This window comes from Saimiri boliviensis, chromosome 12 (assembly GCF_048565385.1).
Source record: "Saimiri boliviensis isolate mSaiBol1 chromosome 12, mSaiBol1.pri, whole genome shotgun sequence".
Lineage (NCBI taxonomy): Eukaryota > Metazoa > Chordata > Mammalia > Primates > Cebidae > Saimiri > Saimiri boliviensis.
In genome coordinates, this window is record NC_133460.1 from 112,115,433 (window position 1) to 112,139,639 (window position 24,207).

Consider the following 24,207-nt stretch of genomic DNA (forward strand, 5'->3'; position numbering starts at 1 on the left):
CCTTTTCTTTGCCATTATGCTTCACAAAGACCTGATCTTTCAGGATTCCAGAACAAAACCCAACCACTACTCACCAGGGTTAGAAGAGAAGCTAGATCTTGAGACACGACGTGCTGGCTCCTGTTGAGTTGGGAAAATAAGAACAGTTATTTGCAGGCCTTTCTAAATACTGACAGTCACAGTGAAAAAGTATTGATTGTTTTCTGGCCAAGCATGGTGGCTCATGCCTGTAACCCCAGCACTTTGGGAGGGCAAGGTGGGCGGATCACTTGAGGTCAAGAGTTTTGAGACCAGCCTGACCAACGTGGTGAAACTCCATCTCTACTAAAAATAAAAAAATTAGCCAGGCGTGGTGGCCAGGTGCCTATAGTCCCAGCTACTCAGGAGGCTGAGGCAGGAGAATCTCTGGAACCCAGCAGGCAGAGGTTTCAGTGAGTGGAGATCGTGCCACTGCACTCCAGCCTAGGCGACAGAGCCAGACTTCATCTCAAAAAAAAAAAAAGTTTTCTTTACCAAACCACTCCTGTATCACTTCTAAAGACTGTTTGAGAAATGAGCTCAAGTCACTTGGGAGTTTGGTCAGGATAAAAGTGCTTCTTAATTGACTTGTTAAAAAACAGTGAGTGATTAACGGGAAACAAACTCAAGGCTTAAAATTATTACAATGGAACTCAGCGCATTTTTAGAACTTCTTTTAAAGTTATTTCCCAACATCATATTGTGGAAGAACCAAGTTAATATTAAACATCACCTATACTGAAGATCTGTAGCCCACCATGAACACAGAACTATGGACTGCATCATCGGTTTTCTCAGAAATGAGCCGCAGGGGCTGGGCGTGGTGGCTCATGCTTGTAATCCCAGCACTTTGGGGGGCCAAAGTGAGTGGCTCATGAGGTCGAGATGGAGACCATCCTAGCCAACAAGGTGAAACCCCATCTCTACTAAAAATACAAAAATTAGCCAGGCGTAGTGGCCCGCACCTGTAGTCCCAGCTACTGGGGAGGCTGAGGCAGAAGAATGACTTGAACCCGGGAGGTGGAGATTGCAGTGAGTAGAGATCACGCCACTGCACTCCAGCCTGGCAGCAGAGCAAGACTCTGACACAAAAAAAAAAAGAAAGAAAAGAAATGAGCCATAGGACCTGTATATGAGCTAGCACTCTACTCGGCACGTGTGCCCTCTTGGGTGGATCTGAGAGCCTGGATTCACCCTAAGTGGAGTCGTGGCACAGGCACACATGGAACATCCATGGGTACTGCAGCCTCCCAGCCTGGGAGCAGGTGCAGCACCCACACCTGGCTCCCCAGAGACAATGCCCTAACTTCCCTTCATGTGGAATTGTTTCTAGAAGGGTGGAAGAACTAAAGAATAACACATATACAAAACTTTTATAAAAGTCTGATGGCCCAAAAGAAGAAAAGCTTACATCTGGATTATTAAGAAAATATCTAAAACATACTGCCAAAGGCAAAGAATCTAACTTCCTTAGTTAATTTCAAGTTTATTGATATATATTACCTTGCTTCTAAAATTATCTATGTGAGGGATAAGTTTTTTATTTCCAATCTGAAGTGGAACAAGAATCTATGACTAAACAATATAAATGAACTACTAATAAAGTTATTAATATATAAAGCATATAACCTCATTTTTGTTGATGACTATATTTAATAGCCACAAAATTGCTGTCGAATTGCTGTCATATTTCCTACCTACTTTTTAGTACTTACTTTCTCACAAACCAGCAACAGAACAAACAGTTCCTAGAATGTCGAGTGGCACATATCTAACCCACAGTTCAACTCTTTTTGGTCGACTTACTCCCACAGACTAACAAGTTGGCTGGTGACTGCAGTGTGGGATGCCTCAGAAACTGGCGTCCAGCACAGGAACTGATGAACACCAGGCTCAACATTCAGGCGTTCCTCTAGGGAAGTAGCAGTACTTAACGTGGCAGAAATGGGCTGGGCATGGTGGCTCACTCCTGCAATCCCAGCACTTTGGGAGGCTGAGGCTGGTGGATCATGAGGTCAGGAGCTCAAGACCAGCCTGGCCAATATGGTGAAACCCTGCCTCTACTAAAACTACAAATTAGCTGGGCATGGTGGTGCACACCTGTAGTCCTAGCTACTCAGGAGGCTGAGGCAGAAGGATTGCTTGAACCCAGAAGGCAGAAGTTGCAGTGAGCCGAGATCATGCCACTGCACTCCAGCCTGGGTGACAGAGCAAGACTCTATCTCGAAAAAAAAAAAGGCAGAAATGTTGAATTTCAAGTACTTGTTGTTAATTTTAGGTGCACCTAAGATAACTCTCCTAAGCCAAGACATTCCAAGGAGCTCATATGAAACTAGCTTTAGGAGCACTCTAAAATGTAGGAAAATATAAATTCTCAGGGCTTATCCTAAGCCTAAATCCCCCTAAATTTCCAAGCATGTGCCGACAATTGTGTTTTAATAAGCTGTACAATTAAAATACCTCTCCCACACTGATGTATTCAAACAATCTAAATATCCAAGCACATGCTGATGATTACGTTTTCATAAGCTGTACAGTCAGAATACCTGTTCCACACTGATATACTCAAACTATAGGATTCTCTCACATGACAAAGCACAAGGATCCCTCTTCCCTTTTCATGGGTTGGCTGTCTATCAAAATAAAGAGGCATCTTTGGCACAAACGATTTTCATGATGTGATTATTTCGGACACACAAAGATGGAAGAGTACAATGACTGAAAGACAAAATGAGCCACCAGATAATGCAATTCCCAAATGTTAGCTCTGTGTGTTGGGGTTATCCTACCCCTGGGCTTGCAAAAAGATCTTCACATGTTCTAGTAGACTTTTTGGCCAAAAGCGTAAAACCAACTTAGTACTCTGATTTTGAATAACAAAGCGGAAATATTATTTTAGATTAGTTTAATATGTCTAAGTTCAACTTGTTTTAATACTTCAGTTACATTTTCCTACTATAACCAGTAACCACCCTCTTTATCATTGATTTCAAGTAAGAAATCATCAAAGCATACATGAATGATTGCATATCATCCAAGAGAATCAGAGCCCAAACTTGAATATTTCCCATCACCTGTCCATGTATTTTTCTCGGAAATTCAGTTGACTTGCTTCTTTTCTGAAGACTTTCATTTTCATACCTGCAGTGCATAAAACGACAGACATAGATCCTGATCAAAAATGTGTACTCTGGGGCTGAAGTCTCCATATCCACGTAATGTCCAAGGATCAAGGAACAAACTTTGGGTTTTGTTCAAGACATGACTTTATACAAAGAAATAAACTTAGAAAAGTGCTTTTACACTAAAAACTTAGATAAGCTGCGTCAAGTTTGTTTTGAAACACCACAGTCAGAGGTTGTGGGCCCAGTTTAACCTCTGATCACTGATGACCAGCCCAGGTATGATTTGACAATGTTCCCGAGCACCTTCTATGAGAGAAGCTAATGCACATGAGAGCAAAGTCAAGTTTCTTCTAGTTCAAGTCCATGGAAATCATCTGATGGCTTGGAAGGCCCGCGTAGGTAATTGAATCTCTCTCACGTTGTGAAGTCACATACTTCAGGATAAAGAAAAAGCTATGCTTACGTTACGGGGCAACTACAAAGCTATTCCTTAAAACACTATGATCACTTCAGTTTCCCGCATACTCAGTCTGTGTCTGAACAAGACAAGCACATCTTAGGAAGACTACATTTAGCAAGATACATAATTGTCCTGGCAAACCTCAGTGATCAAGCCGTAAAGCAATCCTTTATTTTGCATAATGAAAACTCTTCAGCCTCAGTGAAATCACCTGATTTGAATTTATATGCAACCTAAGTAAAATCTGAAGCAGTCAGACATCTGAAATTGTTTCTCATTGTAGAGTTTAGAATCAAGTCTGTCTTTCTAAGATTCACTTTCTCATCTTTCTTGGATGTCTTTAATCATCTGAATTTTTCTCAATTTGGATAATATCTTGTTTTTGCAAAACAGTTCAGCTCTCCAATCCATATCAAAAACTTCCTACCTATAGGCTGGGCATGGTGGCTCATGCCTGTAATCCCAGCACTTTGGGAGGCTGAAGTGGGCAGATGACTTGAGGCCAGGAGTTTGAGACCAGCCTGGCCATCATGGTGAAACACTGTCTCTACTAAAAAAAATTTTTTAAATAGCCAGGCATTGTGGCAAGCACCTGTAATTCCAGCTACTTAGGAGGCTGAGATATGAGAATCACTTGAACCTGGGAGGAGGAGGTTGTGGTGAGCCAAGATCACACGAGTGCACTCCAGCCTGGGAGAGAGAGCAAGACTCTTTCTCAAAACAAACAAACAAAAACTTCCTACCTAGAAGTCTGTATTCAATAAAAATACTCTTTAAAAATGAAGGCAAACTTCCAAGAACCACAGTAAAAGACACGACCAGGGAATTTAAGTGGTGCATTAAAAAACTGTCTAATACGAATGAAGACAATAACAGAGACAGAGATCCATTTAGCAGAATAGATTTTTAAATGACCCACTCAGTATACTGTCTACCAGAGACACAATTTTGATACAAAGACACAAATTGTTTGAAATAAAAGCATGGAAATGATAAACTATGCAAACAGCAACCAGAGGGGAACTGGAGTGCTCTACTAACATGAAACAAAATCGTCTCAGACAAAAGTTATACGTAGAGAAAAAGAACGTTTTATATAAGGATCAATCCAGCAAGAAGATACTCCAGTTAAACACAAGAGTTCACCTGACAACAAATTCTAAGAAACAAATTAAACCATAAAAATTATGAAAAGTTAAAATTAAGGGGGTGGAAAGTTATACTACACAAGCACTAATCAAAAGGAAATTAGTTTAGCTATATTCATTATCCAAAGGAAACATGAAGCAGAAAAGAAAGCATTGCTAAAAATAGAGGACATCTCTCAATGAAAAGAGTTCCATGCACGTGGAAGACATAATTCTAAATGTGTGCACCATAGGTTAGCCTCAAAATATACAAAGCAAAAACTAACAGAGATTAAAAACAAATTAATCAACCAGTCCCCAGCAGATGATTTGAACATATCTCTTAATAATAGTAGGGGGGAAATTACGAGGTATAGAGAAGATGTGACTCTAATGGGGATGTGTGTAACTGTGTATGTATATATATATATTATATGTGTATCACATGTCAGATACTGTAGAATAGTTTTCAATTACACAGGGCAGATTAGTAAAACAATTAACCATATCTGATCATAAAGCAAGCCTTGACACATTTAAAAGATGACACTTGTCGAATGTCCAACCAGAATGAATTCTGTGTAATTCTGTATATTATTGCATATATTATGCATATTTTTTTAGTGAAATATTTATTCCATGAGAGGGAACCAACCACAGAGATGTCCAACATGCTGTGAACCTCACACATAAAAGCACAAGCCAGACACACATGTATACCTTATTATATCACTGTTAAGGACTTTCATAAGAACTGACAAAACTATAGTGTTCAGAGATCCATGCTTAGGTAGTAAAACTCCAGACGTTTATGATATCCTAAAAGCCACGATGGTGGTTTACTTGCTAAGGAAGTTGTGATTAGAAAACGGCCTTTTAAAAAAACCTTGGGGAAATGTTCTATATTAGTCTGCTAGGGCCCCTATAATAAAGTCCCACAGACTGAATGTCTTCAACACCAGACAGGCACTTCTCAGTTCCGGAGGCCGGAAGTCCAAGCGCAGGTGTCAGCTGGGTTGGATTTCTCTGCGCCCCTCTCCTGGACTTGCCCATGGCTGCCTTCTTGCTGCCTCTTCTCATGGGTTTTCCTCTATGCACATGTACCCTAATCTCCTCTTATAATGACACCAAGCAGCAGATTAGGGCCCATACTGATGGCCTCAAAAAGGCTTCATTGCCTTTTTAAATGTCCTCTCTCCAAATTCAGTTTCATTCTAAGGTACTAGGGATTAGGAAGTCAGCATATGAATTTGGGGAGAGCACACATCAGTTCGTAATAGGTGGCAGCAAAAAGGGTGTTCACATGATAAATTGGCCTGTACATCTTGTCTCATACCTTTTTCTCTGAGTGTATTTTGCTTTAATATAAAAAAGAATAAAAATAGCTAGGCATGGTGGCATACGCCTGTAGTCCCAGCTACTAGGGAGGCTGAGGCAGAAGAATCACTTGAACCTGGAGGGCAGAGGCTGTAGTGAGCCAAGATCATGCCACTGCACTCCATCCTGGCAACAGAGCGATACATCATTTCAAAAAAAAAAAAAAAGAATAGAAAAATCTCATGCAGTTTCACACTTGCAAGAAAATAACAAACTCCTTTGGGACAAGGTCAGCCTTCCTCTGCATAATTATTCGCACCCAAATCCGTGAATTCCATAACATTTTGTCCCAATTAGTCAACCTCCTAGATCCGTATCCTTTTAAATTAAGATTAGTGTTGTGAAAACCTGAAACACTCCGACATCCATGAACAATAAAGAAGAATCACAGTTGACTATGACACTAGTTTATGGTTAATCAGGAGGTGGCATTTACTGTTAGCCCAATCAGCTTTTACCTACCTGAAAGATCGATCAATAATAGTTATTACATCTCCATGTTTTAGCTGTACAGGCTCATCAATAACAGACCCATTTACTTGTGTTGGATTTGTGGAACTAAAATTATGCAATATTGCCTGCAAGTGAAGGGAGGGGGAAATATGTAACTAATGAACAGATTAAAAGTGAACTAAAAAGTTTTAAAAGTAGACCTCCAAAAAACCACTTACCTCCTGCTCATTGATTTCAATTTTGCAATGTTGTTTTGACACAACAGGCAGCTGGATGCGGATGTCACATTCAATACCCCTTCATGCAAAAGAAGAAGGTTGGTTTGGTTGTTGCAACTTTTTAAAACATTAGCACAATTTTCCAAAATAAAACACAATTTGACTAGCATGTTTGATCTGCAAATATAAGGACATAAAGAAGTAACAAACAAAATGGACAATGTAAAGGATCTTTGCATTTTGCAAAGAACTTTTGGAAGCATTAAACATGTAACTATTAGGTCTTTAAAACAGAGAGTATATAAAAATAAGAGAAAACACTAGAATACAAATTGAATTACCTTTTATATAAAAAGCTATACTTAAAAGACACAAAGAAAGGAGTACTTACATCAGTTTTGGAAAATGACTATTTTTAATACCCTGTGCTTTTTCAAAAAAAAAGTTTGTTTGTAATGTTAACTATGTTTAATGGTTTAATCATCCCCAAATGTGCTTATTTTATGCTGGCACTTCCATGTATCAGTTTCTTCATATACAATAGAGATTACATTAGCCGGGCGCGGTGGCTCAAGCCTGTAATCCCAGCACTTTGGGAGGCCGAGGCGGGTGGATCACGAGGTCGAGAGATCGAGACCATCCTGGTCAACAAGGTGAAACCCCGTCTCTACTAAAAATACAAAAAGTTAGCTGGGCATGGTGGTGCATGCCTGTAATCCCAGCTACTTAGGAGGCTGAGGCAGGAGAATTGCCTGAGCCCAGGAGGCGGAGGTTGCGGTGAGCCGAGATCGCGCCATTGCACTCCAGCCTGGGTAACAAGAGCGAAACTCCGTCTCAAAAAAAAAAAAAAAAAAAAAAAAAAAAGAGATTACATTAGAACCTACATCATGTGATGTTCCAACAACTAATTTAGTTGTACACGTCACTAATTTGCCTAGCACATAGTAAATGCTTATTATGGGTAAGCTTTTTATTATTTTAAAACCACACTGTATTTACTGACAGATTCAGAAGTCTCTAAACAATAAAAATACTAATTTGCACGCAACAACAACAACAAAAATCTAAATTCAACTTGTTTTTCCACAGAAAGCTTTGGCAAAGCAGCAGAAGAGACAATTCTCAAACCTGCAGAAACTAATAATCAGAAGAACCATTAGGTTCCTGGAGTCTTCTGCATTCCTGTTCTAGCCTGTGATCTTAAAAACTCAAACAAACTGGGGCCGGGCACGGTGGTTCACGCCTGTATTCCCAGCAGTTTGGGAGGCTGAGGGGGTGGATCATCTGAGGTTGGGAGTTCAAGACCAACCTGACCAACATGATGAAACCCTGTCTCTACTAAAAACACAAAAATTAGTCAGACGTAGTGGCTCATGCCTGAATCCTAACCACTCAGGAGGCTAAGGCACAAGAATTGCTTGAACCTGGGAAGTAGAGCTTGCAGTGAGCCGAGATCATGCCATTGCACTCCAGCCTGGGTGATGGAGCAAGACTCTGTCTCCAAAACAAGTAAAAAATATAAAAATAAAAATAAAAATTGAACAAAGTATGCAATGGCCTGTCTGTTCTCCATCTGAATCTTTGGACTCTAAGAATACCTCTCCCTAGCCATGTTATGTGACCAAACGCGAATTAGTTTCTAAATTATAAAATCTTGTGTGAAAATATGTTCAAGATCTACTGTAAAAAAAGCAAAAGGACTGTCACTTAAAATGAAATGTTTATATTTTTCCTTTTCAAAAGAAAGGTATCTATGAAAAGTGAAAAGCTTCTTTAACCCCAATAAGACAATTTGATTTTAAGGTAACAGAACATCTGAGTAACAGAGAGACTATCCCTTACAACTGAGAATTTGTCTGGCAGGAAGACGACTGTAGATGAGTGTTTCTGAGCCATGGCACTGCTGACGTCTTGGGCCAGATGCTTCTGTATTGTGGGGGCTGCCCTGAGCCTGGTAGGATCCCCACCCTGACCCCTCTTCCGTGATGACAGCACATGCTCCCGTCCCCTGTATTGTGACATGGAAATTCTCCAGAGTTTATCAAATGACTTGTAGAAGGTATGATAACCCTCCCGTGAGAACCACTGCTATCAAGTGACCACAAATCCGTGGCGCCAGCCCATGTTTCTCAGTAGAAATTTCTTGCCAGAATGCTGAGTATAGATCACATCCCCTATGCCAGGCACCATCCCTGGCCCTGCACACATGATTAGTAACAAGATAGTCCTTTCCTTTGGGGAGCTCAGTCTAGTGGGAGACAAACCCACAACTTACCCCTGAAGCCATGGGGTTGGAAATACGAGCTTTAATGCAAGGCTTCCTCAGAGGTGACACTGAACCTGATGCCTGAATGACGGAAATCACACAAGTTTGGGGAAAGGGAGAACTTTCCCATCATAAACTTCCAAGTGTGTAAAAAGTACCAAGGTGAACAGGGCTTGGAATGCCTTAGGTGGGAGGAACAAGGGAGGGGATGGGGTCAGGAGGATGGGATGAGGCGAGGATGGGAGGCAGAACCCAGACCACAGACGAAGTGACCCCTTCTCAGGCCTCTAGTGGGACACATGTCAGAGGCTGATAGGGCCATTGTTCGCGACTGTGCCTGTTATACAGGGACAGGGTTATTCAAACGGGACAGCAACGTAAGAGGAAAGGTTCTCAAATGCCAGGCAGGAAGACTTTCTGTCCCGTTTTCCTATCGCCAGAAAGAGCCAAGAGCCTTCATTCTCTCAGAGTCCCAAGCGGCCAGGGATACCCACTACCGAGGGTCCCAGGGACATACAGTGTCTTCTGACGCCCGCCTGAAGCCAGTAACGTATGAAGACCATCATCTTTCTTTATCACGATTAGAAAACGAAGTTTTTAAATTGGCTTGATTTCTAAAACCACTTAAATATACAAACACTAGCATCAAATTTCTATTTGGTAAAACAAACAAAACACAACTCTGTCAACTCAGTAACATGGAAGAAGCACCAAGGAAATGCGACCGCAGGACCCAATCGCAGAGCACGTTCCTGGACCGTGTACTGCGATAAAGACATTTTCCTTTCTCGGCTAAAACGTCCGCGCGCGCCCCCGGGGCTCACCTTCCGAACAAGCAGGTGCTGAGGCTCAGGGGAAAGTGGGCACCGTCGACCCCGCTCCTTTTGATAGTAACGATGCGTCTCGTGGGCCCCATTTTCTAAACAGTAAGTTGAGTATGTTGAGTATATATAGAGGAAGGCCAGGTACCAAAAGATTGGCCCAGACGCAGACTTACAACAGCTCTTCCCTGCAAAAGAGGCGCGGATTACTGTGAGAGCAAAGGAGCTAAGAAGGGACCCGCAGCCGGGCGCGGCGGCTCACGCCTGTAATCCCAGCATTTTGGGAGGCCGAGGCGGGTGGATCACGAGGTCAAGAGATCGAGACCATCCTGGTCAACATGGTGAAACCCCGTCTCTACTAAAAATACAAAACATTAGCTGGGCATGGTGGCACATGCCTGTAATCCCAGCTAATCAGGAGGCTGAGGCAGGAGAATTGCCTGAACCCAGGAGGCGGAGGTTGCGGTGAGCCGAGATCGCGCCATTGCACTCCAGCCTGGGTAACAGGAGCGAAACTCCGTCTCAAAAAAAAAAAAAAAAAAGAAGGGACCGGTAAGCGACGCTCCATCCGCCCACCCCCGGCCGCACAGGCGCACAGCGCAGCTGGCCCGCGGGGAGCCACGCACGGTCCGACTGCAGCCCCCGGCGCCCCCAGCGCCCCAAAGTCCCGCGGCCGGGGTGCTGTCGCCCGCGCCTCCCTGGAGTTTCCAGAGACGCCCTCGCCAGAGCCCAGGAGGAGCCGGGCCCAGGCCGCGCGTCCCCGCAGAGCTCGGCGGGAGGGGAGGGGTCCCCGCGGCTCAGCCCCTGACCCCGGACGGTTCCCAGGAGTCCCGGCCGCAGCTCACCTGGGACGATCCGGCCCGCAAGGCCGCCCGTGGAACCACCGCTCACGGCGCACCCAAAGTCGGCCGCAGGGGGAGCCGGCCACGCGCTCACCTCCGCCCGGCCGCGCTCGCTCCGCCCCGGCCCGCAGTCCCCGCTGCTCCCGCCGCCGCCGCCGCCCCCGACGGGGACCCGGTGTCCCTACAGGCGGCGTCCCCCGGCGCCCGACTTTAGCGGGTCCCGCCGAGTCCTCCCGCCCGCCCGGCGCTTACTTCCGCCAGCCCCGCGCGCCCGCCCAATTCAAACGAAAACGGAGATTCAAATTCTGGCGCTAAGCGCTACGATTGAACGGAAAAGCGCGGCGTGGGACCAATAGGAAGGCCGCGAGGGCGTGGGCGGGGCGGCGTGGGACCAATAGGAAGGCCGCGAGGGCGTGGGCGCGGAGGGGGCGGGGAAACGAGGCTCCGGGGCGGGGCTGGCGACCCAGTCCGCGGGAGAAGACCTGGTGCGGCCGGGAGAGGGCGGGCTGCGGAGGGCAGAGGCGGAGCTCGGTCCCCCGGGACGGCCCGTCCGGCCACCCTTGGCTTAAAGGACCCAACACCTGGGACACTAACGTTACCCATGGCCGGAAGATGTGAAACTCTTAAAAATCAAAAAACTCAGGCTGGGCGCGGGGAAGCAGGAGGATCTCTTGAGCCCGGGAGTTGAGAACCAGCCTGGGCCACCTGGAGAGGACCGTCTCTGCACAACGTTAGCCAGGCGTGGAGGCGCGCCTGGGGTTCTAGCCCCTGGGAGAGCTGAGGAGGGAGGATCGTGGAGTCCGGGCGGTCGAGGCTGCAGTGAGCGGAGATCGCGCCACTGCACTCCGGCCTGGACGACAGAGCAAAGCCTTGTCTCAAATAATAATAATAATAATAATGAATAAATTAAATAAAAATATTAAAAAATAAAACCTCCCTCTTCCGTCCATACATCTTACCAAACGCAACCAATTATAGAAAGTAGTTTCGTGTGTCTTTTCCAGCTATACGTGTCTCCTCTTTTTTCAAAAGCATAGAAAAAAAGATCATAACATACACACCGTTCTATACTTTGTGTTCTCTGCTTTTAACTATCCTGAGGCTGTCTCCTCTGAGCACATTCTCGCTTTTACTCTCTTGTTTCGTGGCTGCAGAGCACTGGGCTTCAGGAATCCATAACGTACTTAATCCTTACTATTGCCACATATTTAGGTTTACAATGTTTTGCTGTTAGAAAACATTCTTCGATTGAAATGCCTTGTGCATGCCAGGATGGGTGAATCCTAAAATAATCATACACAGGGTTCTATGGGGTCTGCCTCTGCTGTGCTGGTGGCGATTCGGGCTCCGTGGGCCACCTGGGGTGAAGTGAATGGAGCCCAAACAAGCTTCTGGTGACAACCCCACCCCCACATCTCACCTCCTCCAGCTCCTCAACAAGCCTTGAAGCCTGGCTCTCTTGATCAGGAGCAGAGGTCCTCACTGTGTGGAGGGCCCTGAGGGTTTCCTATTTCTTGCAGGGGAGTCCATGAGATCAAAACCAGGTCTGTAATGACCCTCTGTGTTACTTACCCTTCTCATTCTCTTGCTCCCAAGAGTATGGGGTGCATTCCAAAAATGCAGAAGCAGGGAGGAGACTCCCACTGTCTCCTATTCAGCCAGGTATTATAGAGATTTACAAAAATGTGAAGTAATGCGCTGTTTTCATGTTGTTGTTGTTGTTGTTGTTTTGGAGAATGCATATTTTTTTCATAAAAATAAGTTGCTCGTATTAGCATGAAATAGGTGCATCACCGCCTTAAAATGAATCAATAAATGAATATTTTTAAATGTCTTAGCCTTAACTTAAAATATATAAATATAGCTAGATATAACCCATCCACATTAACAAAAATTCCTAGTGGTTCTCAACAATTCTTAAGAGGGTAAAGAGATCACAAGTTTGAAAAAAACTGAGCCCTTTACTCTGGAGCATCAAGAATCAGCTACTGATGGAAATAGAGAAACTGTGAAAAGCCACATGAGAGCACAGGACAGCAACTCTCAATTGTATGGGCCAGCCTGGTGTAGAAAAATTGAATGCAGGGATACTATTATATAAACCTTTTCGAGGGCATGAGTTTCCATGTTATGCCCCATTAAATGATCAAACTAAGCCCACCACTGCATAACCCCATAAAATACAACTTTTCTCACCCCATTTACTGCTTGTTTCCAGGGACAGTTAGTCCACCCTCATGGATGCAGCTTAATTCTAACTAGAAGGTGCTAGGCCAGGTGCAGTGGTTCATGCTTGTAATCCCAAACATTTTGAGGGGCCAAGGTGGGTGGATCATGTGAGGCCAGGAGTTCAAGATCAGCCTGGCTAACATGGTGAAAACCTGTCTCTACTGAAAATACAAAAATTAGCCCAGTATGCTGGTGCACACCCGTAATCCCAGCTACTCGAGAGGTTGTCGCTTGAACCCAGGAGGCAGAGGTTGCAGTGAGCCAAGATCATACCACTGCACTCCAGCCTGGGTCACAGACTGAGACTCTGCCTCAAAAAAAGAAATACGAGGTGCTAGAATATCTGTCCAATAATCCACACACTAGTGAACACAGAGCACCAGTTCTCAAGAGGTAGCAGAAAATTAAAGGAAAGATGCTAGGGAATGGTGAGTGGTGGGTCTTAGATCCTTAGGACAGCCTATCTTTGAACTGTTTTGTGATAGACTTTCACAGTGGGGCTTTCTGTTGAATTTTAAGCTTGCCCCAAAGCCTAAGACTTCATTGTAAATGCAGATCTCTGGACTGTGGGGAGAACCCTAAGCCTCCCATTCCCAGGATGGCTTCTGGCTCTGTGTCTCCCTCAGTGTGATCAGCATTTCTAATGGGGTGTGGAACAAAAGCCTGTGGCTAGAGCACTGGAGACCCAGGATGTGCAGGAAGAGTCTTTCCAGGGGTTATGTGGATCAGAGGAGCCTCAGGGAATCAGTTTCCATATCCTCACAGTCCACACCCTCTCATGCCCAAACTGAGTCAGCCCTGGAAAAGGTCTCCAAAGGAGTCCCTGCCCCGGGGCATTTTCACACTTCCTACTCCCAGCCTCAGATCTCATCTGCCTGAAACTTACACTGGACATTGCCCCAGGCAACCAACGAAGTAACCAGCCAACAATTCCCTTAACTGTATCCATCCGTGTATACTCATGACAAGATTTGATTGTACATTTCATACAAATGAAATTTGAAACATTTGTGTTGTTTCATCAACTGTTTTAGTAAATATGTATATAAACAAGTGTGTGATAAGTGTATGAGTGTGTATATATAAAAAGGAAGAGAAGGTAGGCAAGGTGGCTCATGCCTGTAATACCAGCACTTTGGGAGATCCAGGCAGGAGTTGAGGCCAGGAGTTGGCGATTAGCCTGGGCAACATAATGAGATCTTCCATCTCTATAAAAAACAGGCAGACAAACAAAATAGCCAGGCTGCTGGCCTGGGCCTGTAGTCCCAGCGACTCGGAGGCTGAGGAAGAAGGATCACCTGAGCACAGGGGGTGGAGGCTGCAGTGAGCTGAGATCGCCCACGGCACTCTAGCCTGAGCCACATAGTGAGGCCTTGCCTTATGCATAAATAAATAGGAGAAAGCAAGGAAGAGTTTCAGATAAGTGGAACAGACGCGAATAGAAGACCCTTTCATACAAAAGCATGTAAGTTGCTATAGGATAAACTCAGAGGGGAAAGTGAAGCAGAAACACGAGTTCTAAGCAATAAAGGAGTCGTGCGGAGACCTGCTTCGGAAGGCTTTCCGTCAGCCTGGGCGGGTCTCCGGGGGCGGCCCTGCGGGTTAGGGCGGTCTCTGCAGCTCTGGCTCCTGTGCCATTAGTGCGTTTCCTTCCTGACCTTGACCTGAGGCTGCTTCTAGCATCACAGCTCCCAGAGAGCCGTTCCGGGGGCCGCCCTCCCCTTGAAGCAGCAGGATTAAAGCTCAGAACCACCCCCCACCCCCACCTCCATCCCCGGGGCGGGAGATGCAGGCGCAGGGCGGGGACACCTCGGGCTCGGCCACCTGGGCGGCTGGCGCCTCCGGAAGTGCCCGTTCCGTCCCCTAAACGCGGTTAATCTGGGCGGGGTCCCATCCACACACCCCCAGAGCGGTGTGCTGCAGGTGCCCCCGAGCCCACGCGAAGACCCGGATCCCGGCGGTTCACCTGGCTCCAGACCCAGGCCCTTCACCCTGCAGTGGCTGCAGAGAGGGGCGCTGCGCCAGTCAAGAAAGCACCAGGCTCCCGGAACCGCACTTTCCCTGGCCCTGCCCCATCTTTTCATCACTGTCCCCAAGCACCCCCCTCTCCAATCAGTGGAGATAAGGAACCCTAATGTAGGGGGTGGGAAGGCCAGAAATTGCCCCCGTGGAGGGAAGCGGAGGACCAAAGGCCTTGTGAGTGGGGCCATGGCACTCTCTCCAGCTCAAAATTTGGCCAAGGTAGGGGAGGGAGGCTGGGAGCCCTCATCACCGAGCCCCTGGAGTGTGCGGTTGTTGTCAGCTCCAGCCCTGAAGCCCGGGCACACACACTAGCCAGCAGCATCTGCCTGGCTTCAACCCTGGCGCCAAAGCTGAGCTCACTACCTGGAGTCCCAGCTCCTGACCACCCCAGGTCCTTGGCTCTCTGAGCTGGGTCCAAGTGACCTACACCCCAGGTCAGAAGCTGGACTTCTCCCATCCTTCCTTTCACTAGTATGGGGTCATGGGGTTGGGGGTGACTAGGGATCTGAGGGTTACTCCTCCCCGGCACCCCAGTCTCTGTGCGGGCTCGGTACCTTGAGCCTTTGTACCTGTCCTGTCTGGGAGGCGGCCTCCATCAGCGCAAATTTTCTGAAGCACAGAGGGACCCACACCCCTTTCCCACATCAAATTCTGCTAGCGTCTCCCTTCCCTAAGTCTCAATCAAGACAATGATGTATGCGATCTAACACTCTGCTCACCTCTGGAACTTAACTTAGGCACCTCTGTAAAGCCATCACCATAGACACAATGAGCTCCTACCAATTAATTCCTAGGCTTACCCCTTCTAATTGCCATCAGAATAGAATTCAAGCTCCTGCCCGACCCTCTGAGGCCATGTGTGCCCTTGGACCTCCTGCCTCCTGGCCACTAATGATCTCTACCTGGGCTCAGGCTGCCTAGGCGTCTTTTTTCCTGGAGGGTCCAAAGCGCCTTTCTTCCTTCCTTCCTTTCTCTCTCTTTCTTTCTTTTTTCTTTCTTTCTTCTTCCTTCCTTTCTTTTCTTCTTTCTTTTTCTTTCTCTTTCTTTCTCCTTCCTTCCTTCCTTCCTTCCTTCCTTCTTTCTTTTCTTGCTCTGTCACCCAGGCTGCAGTGTAGTGGTGTGATCTCAGCTCATTGCAACCTCCATCTCCCAGGTTCAAGTGATTCTCCTGCCTCAGCCTCCTGAGTAGCTGGGGTCACAGGCACGCACCACCTGCCTGGCTAATGTTTTGTATTTTCAGTAGAGATGGAGTTTCACCATGTTGGCCAAGCTAGTCTCAAACTCCTGACCTCATATGATCTGCCAGTCTTGACCTCCCAAAGTGCTGAGATTACAGGTGTGAGCCACCGCACCTGGCCCAAAGCTCTTGGCCTGTTGAATCTGCTCTTCCCTAACCCTGGAGGAGGGAGACAAGGAGAGATTGCAGATGCAACCACTTCTGCAACGGGCAGTTTAAGGAGCCATCAGGAGAGAAATCGCCCTGGATGTGCCCTGACCGGCAAGACCTGCTTAAGCCACAGAGCCTTCTGCCCATGCCTGAACTGACCCCTGGAAAAAAGGGAACCAGGACACTGATCTCAACTCTCCAACTTTAGAGAAAAAATTGAAACACAACATCTCATCGAAACACAAAATTCTGAAAAACCTTTTTTAAATTTAATAAGATACGACTACATGTTTTCGTTATAGAGTATTTGGAAAATATTCTACAAATGTAAAAGGAAGAGAGGGTCACTCAGAGATGCAAAACAATAGAATCATATTTTTAATGATGATTTTGAATAATCAACATAACATATAAATGTATATAAACACCATTTATTTCTTGTTTTTATTTAGCTTTATAACATAAATATTTACTCATTCATTTTGAGTCAACATCACTTTGATAACCTTCCTTATTTTCCTCTGTTCAAGGAATGAGTTTTTTCCTTAATATTTTATTATTAGAAATAATGCTGTGGTGAACATCGTGAGAGAAGTCTTGTTTTGATGTTACAGAGTGTGTTCTTAGTGCAGGTCTCCCAGAACTTAGTTGCTGAATTAAGCAACATTTGCTGCTTCTTGTCATCAAACTGCTTGCCTTCCAAAAGGGCTGTGACCTAGGCTGGGCATGATGACTCACGCCTTAATCCCAGCACTTCGGGAGGCTGAGGCAGGCAGATCACCTGAAGTCAGGAGTTTGAGAGAAGCCTGCCTGGCAAAAACGGTGAAACCTCGTCTCTACTAAAAATACAAAAATTAGGCTGGACACCGTGGCTCAAGCCTGTAATCTCAGCATTTTGGGAGGCCGAGGTGGGCTGGTCATGAGGTCAAGAGATCGAGACCATCCTGGTCAACATGGTGAAACCCCATATCTACTAAAACAATACAAAAATTAGCCTGGCGTGGTGACACATGCCTGTGGTCCCAGCTACTCGGGATGCTGAGGCGGAAGAATAGCTTGAACCCAGGAGGTGGAGGTTGCAATGAGCCGAGATTGCATCACCGCACTCGAGCCTGACAACAGAGCAAGACTCCATCTCAAAAAAAAAGAAAAAAAAAAAATTTGCCGGATGTGGTGGCACGCACCAGTAATCCCAGCTACTCAGGAGTCTAAGGCAGGAGAATCACTTGAACCTGGGAGGCAGAGGTTGCAGTGAGCTATGATTGTGCCACTGCACTCCAGCCTGGGCAACAGACTGAGACTCCATCTCAAAACAGAAAAGAAAAGCAAAGCCTGTGACATTTTCTCCACTCAGTTCAGTGCCTGAGAATGCCTATTTACTATCAGTCCTTTGGATTCTCATGGGGAAAGCCCCTGCTAATTTGATAAGACAAACAGGGAATATTGTTTCAACATGATTTAAAAATTAATAGACAGGTCGAACACTTTTTATCTTCTTAAACTTTCCCCTTTCTGTTTTTGATCAATGAAATTTGGGGCTATTTGCCTAATTCTCCATTAATGTCTTAGAGTTTTCCTTATTCACTTATTTAATGAGTGTAAATACGCTTATTCTGCAGAGAAACTGAAATTTTGAAAGTCAGACATCAGGCTGAAAACTATTTAATCTGCTTTACTGGATTACTTGGGAAAATGTGGGTAAGGACATTGCTCTAGCTCATAAAGCAGATTCCGTTTCTTACTGACATATGCAGTGGGAGTAGAAGTGTGAGGATTGAGGCTTCAAAGCCACCTTCAGTGATGATCCAAAAGCCAAGAGTAAGCCTTTCAGAAAAGAATCACTAGAGTACAAAATGGAAAAGAAAAAGTCAAATAAGGTTAGCAAGAATGTTGGGGTGCACATCGATTCCTGTGGACGAAGGGCTTCAATTCACCTGGGGAGACTGGCAAATCCACAGTAAATGACTACACCAGCAGAGACATTCAAAAGATCATTAATGAAGTCATTGAAATAAAGTTATAGTTACAAGCAATTAATAATCAATTACAAAAGATTATTCTTTCCAATGCTAAATGTTTGAGTAACTAAGAACCTGAAACTCCCAAGACTGTGGGATTCATGATTCTTGGACTTTCTGGGGCAGAGGGCCCCTGCATCCAGCACCTTGTAATTCTCTCTCCTTAGGGTGAGGAGTGTCTCATTATTAAAGCGCCTCTGGAAAGGGGATATCACAAACCATTTTTTTTTAGCATCTGCTTCTTACAAAATAAAAAGAAAGATAAGTGATTTTGAATTTAGAGATTTATATTACTTGAGAACAAAATGTCAATTACCAATATGCTAATGATTGGTTCAAACAAATTTCTATTATACTATAAAAATCAGTTTTGCTTCAACAAGATCTTTAGAGATGACCAATGATAAATGGAGCCCAGGTACCACGATAACATTCTGCATAAGGGAGACAGGAGAGCGGGGGATAGAGAATTAGAGAAAGGAAAGCCAAGGAAAGACAGTGCTTTCTGGATCATACAGGCATTTGGAGCCTAAAATATGAAAACTACTTTCTTTTATTGAGAACTGCCCATTAGAGGGATGTTACTCACTTGGAAATTCAGTCTTACAGAAGTTACCAAGCTACACGGTTAATATTTAGCCCTGGATCTTAAATACAAAATTAACTTTTTCCAAAACTCATTTTTGCCAAGATGGAGATCAAGATTCCAGTGTCCTTTCGAGTTCACTGAATGGAATTTTCAGGTATGTCTCTGTTCTGTGTCAAGGAAGTCAAAAGAGATGGTATTGTCTCAGATGGCTCTGAGGACCATCCCTGGAAAATATGTAATATAGTTCATTTCTCCAAAATGTCCTGGAAATAATGGCAGGAATGCAACTGAGCCCACTGCAGGGGGTTATGAAGAAAATCCTAGGATAACATTAGTGACCTCTAATGAAGAAAAAGGTTTCCTTCCTATAAACAATGTCTTCAGAATAGCAAAGACAAAACCAGAAAGAAAGAAAGAAAGAAAAAACAGTCTCCTTTAGGAAGCTTCATGAGTCAATAAAGAAAGAGTTTGATGTAAATTTTTTTAAATGTTCTAAAGAATAGTACAAAATTGGGGTCACAAACTCATTATCCGACAGTTAAAGAAAGGGCTGATGTTACAGAGGGAGATACAACTAATCTCACTTAAATTAAGACCATTAAATCAAGGACATTCGATAAATGCTGGATGTGAATTTAGGTCAGTGTAATCACCACCATCCTAACAGGCATTAAACAGGTCTGTTCTGCCTTTTCAGATTCTGCCAAATCAATCCTTTGTAAAGCAGTCAAGTCACACACATCTGTGAGAGCTGTGGCCACAACACTGGCCTCTACAGTGGCTCTAACTTCATGCTAAGAAGTATCTTGGCATTAGCAACACAATTTAACTATTCAGCTTTTTTTAATTTTTATTTTTTATTTTTACATGGAGTTTTGCTCTTGTTGCCCAGGCTGGAATGCAATGGCATGATCTCAGCTCACTGCAACCTCTGTCTCCCAGGTTCAAGGAATTCTCCTGCCTCAGCCTCCCAAGTAGCTGGGATTATAGCTGCACCACCACTCCCAGCTAATTTGCATATTTAGTAAAGACAGGGTTTCTTCATGTTGGTCAGGCTGGTCTTCAACTCCCAACCTCAGGTGATTCACTCACCTCGGCCTCCCAAAGTGCTGGGTTTACAGGCACGAGCCACCGCGCCCGGCCTTCAGCTTTCTTTCTTTTTTTATTTTTGAGACAGAGTGTTGCTCTTGTTACCCAGGCTGGAGTGCAATGGGGCGATCTCGGCTCACCGCAACCTCCGCCTCCTGGGTTCAGGCAATTCTCCTGCCTCAGCCTCCTGAGTAGCTGGGACTACAGGCACGCGCCACCATGCCCAGCTAATTTTTTTTTTTGTATTTTTAGTAGAGACGGGGTTTCACCACCACATTGACCAGGATGGTCTTGATCTCTCGACCTCGTGATCCACCCGCCTCGGCCTCCCAAAGTGCTGGGATTACAGGCTTGAGCCACCGCGCCCGGCCAGCTTTCTTTTAAACTAGAATAAAGTTACTGTTTCCCAGAAGAACAGTAACTGAATTTAATCAGGTATTGTAGATTTATTCAAATGACAGACAATATATGAGCAGGTGAATTCGATGTGACTTTAGTACTTTTATTCCTTTAGTTTAGATATTTTTGAATGAATGAGGGTTAAAGGATACAAGCACTTCCTACTGAATAGGAGCTTTTACGGTGTAATCTGCATTATGGAAACATAAAACTTTTGTTCACTCTACTATTAAATAAACTCATTTGAAATCCAGACATGATCACTCTTCTGCTGTATTAAGTTTTGTTGAATTAAAGAGTGACTGAAGAGACCTGCCTATAATTTTAGCATGAGGTGTAACAGAAGCAGTCAGAAATTAGTAATCACAAGCTTCTAGTGCTTCCTGAATAAAGTCTTCAAAATATGAATTTACTCTTTGAGATGGAGTTCCCAAGATAGATAGAAAAAAGTAGCTACAAACACAAGCTACATGGCTTAGAATAATGCTTCTTTCATTAGTATTACTAGGAATTGGTAATGTGGTACTATAATGTGTTTTGATGTCCCTGCAACATGGGGCAAAAATATTTCAAAATATTCTATGCTCATAAAAAAATAAAATAGCCAATTACTTACCTTCTTTGGATTTTAGAAACATGAAGTGCAACTCTGAATTCCTTAATGCTTGGATTAGTCTACATTGTTTGCCTGAATCTCTACCTCTCAAATATATGAAAGATACATTTTGAGTTGCTTCTGTGTCTGATACATTTTGAATTACTTTGATTCATTTTGAGTTACTTCTTCATCTGATACATTTTAAGTTACTTCTTTGTCTGATACATTTTGAATTACTTAATTGATACATTGAGTTACTTCTTCTGTTACATTTTAAGTTACTTCTTTCTCCATTTTTTTTTTTTCTTTTTTCTTTTTTTGTGACGAATTCTTGCTCTGTCACCCAGGCTGGAATGCAGTGATGCAATCTCAGCTCACTGCAACCTCTGCCTCCCAAGTTCAAGCAATTCTTATGCCTCAGCCTTCTGTATAGCTAGGACTACAAGTGTGTGCCACTGTACCTGGCTAGTTTGTTTATTCTTTTAAATTTTTAGTAGAGATGGAGTTTCACCATGTTGGCCAGGCTGGTCTTGAACTCCTAACATCAAGCAATCTGCTCGCTTTGGCCTCTCAAAGTGTTGGGATTACAGGCGTGAGCCATCATGCCCAGTCTTCTTTCTGGTTTTTAATCTGGTCTCTTGTGGGAGGGTTGCCCACACTCGTCTCCCCAACTTTCTTACTTGTTATGTAAGTCAGAGACAATGTATGATTTCTTCCAGACTTAAATATTCTACTTTCATTAACCTTGGACCTAGAGGTAGGTTTGTCACTCGATTTGGGGGGCTTTCTTTTTTTCATGGTCTTCTTTCCATTTTCATCTTTAAATTTTTTTTCTGCAAATATAAGTAAACTAGGGGTGCATTGTTCTTTATCGTTTATTTTTCTTATTCTTGGACATGAGCGCATTCCCTAAGGAAATCAGAAGACAGCTACAAAATTTCAATAATGATTGAAACAAATCTCAAAATACAGCTAAAAGTAAACTCAGAAAGGAATGCATTTAAAAATATTAGGCTAATTTTTAAAGGTGTCGGTAATCTAAGACAGCCAATATGATGCCTTGCCGATTTATGAATAAGAAAAATCTGATTATAACAGCTTACATTATACAGACATCAAATGAGTTTCTTATCACTTAGTCATCTCAGCTAAAACAAAGCAAAACTCTTCATCGCCAGACTTTTGCCCTACTTCTCTCCAACACTAGTAACCTCCCTAACAACTCACACAATTACGTTCACTGCAGAATACACACTCCCTGTATATATTGCTCTAATTGTTTTACTATTTCTACCCAATGATCCTGGTGATAGTGTCTGAACACCATAAGACTCAGCTGCCCACCTTTCCACTAAATAATTTTTCACACATTTGAAGTTGAACACAAGTCATTCACTTCGTGAAAAATTCTTGTTAAAATTATTAGCAGTTATTTATTTATTTATTTAGATGGAGTCTCACTCTGTTGCCCAGACTGGATTCTGTAGTGTCGTGATCTCGGCTCACTGCAACCTCCGCCTCCTGAGTTCAAGTGATTCTCCTGTCTCAGCCTCCCAAATAGCTGGGACTACAGGCATGTGCCACTACAGCAGGCTAATTTTTGTATTTTTGATAGAAATGGGATTTCATCCTGTTGGCCAAGCTGGTCTCGAAATCCTGACCTTAGGTGATTGGCCCACCTTGGCCTCCCAAAATGCTGGGATTACAGGCAGGGGCTACCATGCCCCGTCTTATTAGCAGTGTTGATTAGCTCTTCCTTTTCCCACACTTAGTGTATTCTCTCTACAATGCCAGAAGGATTCTTTACTGTTATCTGCTGTTACTGCCTGTGTTGAATGCAGACATCTTTGAGAGAAGGTCGAAGAATAAATTCAGGTGGCACATACATTTTACAAACATGGAGATCATGTAACAATCATGTAATAACTGCCACCGTCTCATTTGCTGTGGTCCAGTGTCCTTCAGTTTTCATATCCCTTATGTTTTTTAAAGGTTCAATATTTATTCCAATGAATTGCGTATTTCTTCTTCCTCATAAGATGGACTTTTTCCAATGTGCAGGTGCAGCATGTTGCTTTCATTTCAATGTTTAATTGCTCCCTGGTGTCCATGAAGTATTCCAGTGTCTTTATTTTATTAGTCCTCAGGACTCTTCCAAATATTTTATTTATTTATTTTATCTTATTTTTTTCTTTTTATTTACCATTATCTTGATCTTGATCTTCCAAATACTTTAAAAGGTTTTCCTCTCCCCAAATCATTTGTCTAATCCTCAGCATCATTTTGTATCTGTATGATATTTTTGAAGCCAGTCAGATGTTCTCAAGGTTGAGCCCTTTCCCCAGGTGCTGGTGGGTAACTCTGGCTGCCAGTTACACTTTATCTCAAGTCAGCAGCATCTGTTGTAAATGCTATACTAGCAGTAGTAGAGAAACAATATTGTCCATTAGTTCCTATCCCAAAACATCATAGCGTCAGGAAGAAAGGCAACCAATCAAACTCTCTTAAGTTCTTTCAGAGGTTTCTTGAATTAGTTTCTGCATTTTTTCCAGCAAAATTTCTGAATCTGAAAGAGTGACAGGATATTTGTTCGTCATTTGTGGTTTCTTCTTCACTGGAGCATTGAGCATTTCAGTTAGCCCTGTTAAAAGAAGATATTTGAAAAGGAATTAATGTGTTGCCTATAAATGCAAATGATCATCCCAGTCCCTACATGTAAAAACCAAATGATTGGGAATAAACACCAGATCACTGCCTACACTTTCTGCTGGGCTGGGCCTGAAATAAGGTGGTTCCATGAATAGCGTACTCTTTTTTTAGAGTGCAGTGAGAAGATACACAATATATCTTCCATCTTTCCCTTTCCTGTTGGAAAAGAAATCAGATGAGAGCAGTTGACCTCAATCATCTGCCAACCAGTCCCCAAGTGGAGCTCCGGCAAGAGGACAGGATTTGGCCATAGGCGCCTTCGCCTCCTGCCTCCCCTCCAGGTTCTAGAATCCTAGCGCCCTTGGGCTCCCTTCTAAACATCTTGGATCTGAAAGTTCTGGATTTTATATGAAAAGAAAATGTTCCTGCATTTAATAAAATCACAGAGGGCTGTTTATATTTAGTGTTGTCAAGTAAACATGTATTAGAAAAACAGCTAGTGTCACCATGCTTCTGTGTT

General features: G+C 43.9%; 1 protein-coding gene across 5 annotated transcripts in view; it reads right to left on the minus strand.

The window, feature by feature from the left end:
* The window catches only part of MKI67 (marker of proliferation Ki-67), a 29,963-nt gene extending 19,162 nt beyond the window's left edge, over nucleotides 1-10,801 (minus strand). For 4 of the 5 annotated variants that reach the window (XM_003922089.4, XM_074383083.1, XM_003922088.4 and 1 more), the window contains exons 1-6: nucleotides 10,711-10,795; nucleotides 9,869-10,053; nucleotides 6,779-6,857; nucleotides 6,570-6,685; nucleotides 3,093-3,159; nucleotides 75-120 (exon numbers count right to left, since the gene is read on the minus strand). In XM_003922089.4, the coding sequence (XP_003922138.3) occupies nucleotides 75-120; nucleotides 3,093-3,159; nucleotides 6,570-6,685; nucleotides 6,779-6,857; nucleotides 9,869-9,960 (400 nt within the window). In that variant the 5' untranslated portion in view covers nucleotides 9,961-10,053; nucleotides 10,711-10,795. Of the gene's footprint in view, nucleotides 1-74; nucleotides 121-3,092; nucleotides 3,160-6,569; nucleotides 6,686-6,778; nucleotides 6,858-9,868; nucleotides 10,054-10,710 lie in introns of all 5 variants that reach the window. The other variant, XM_074383082.1, reaches the window with a different exon arrangement.
* Between the last annotated feature and the right edge of the window lie 13,406 nt (nucleotides 10,802-24,207).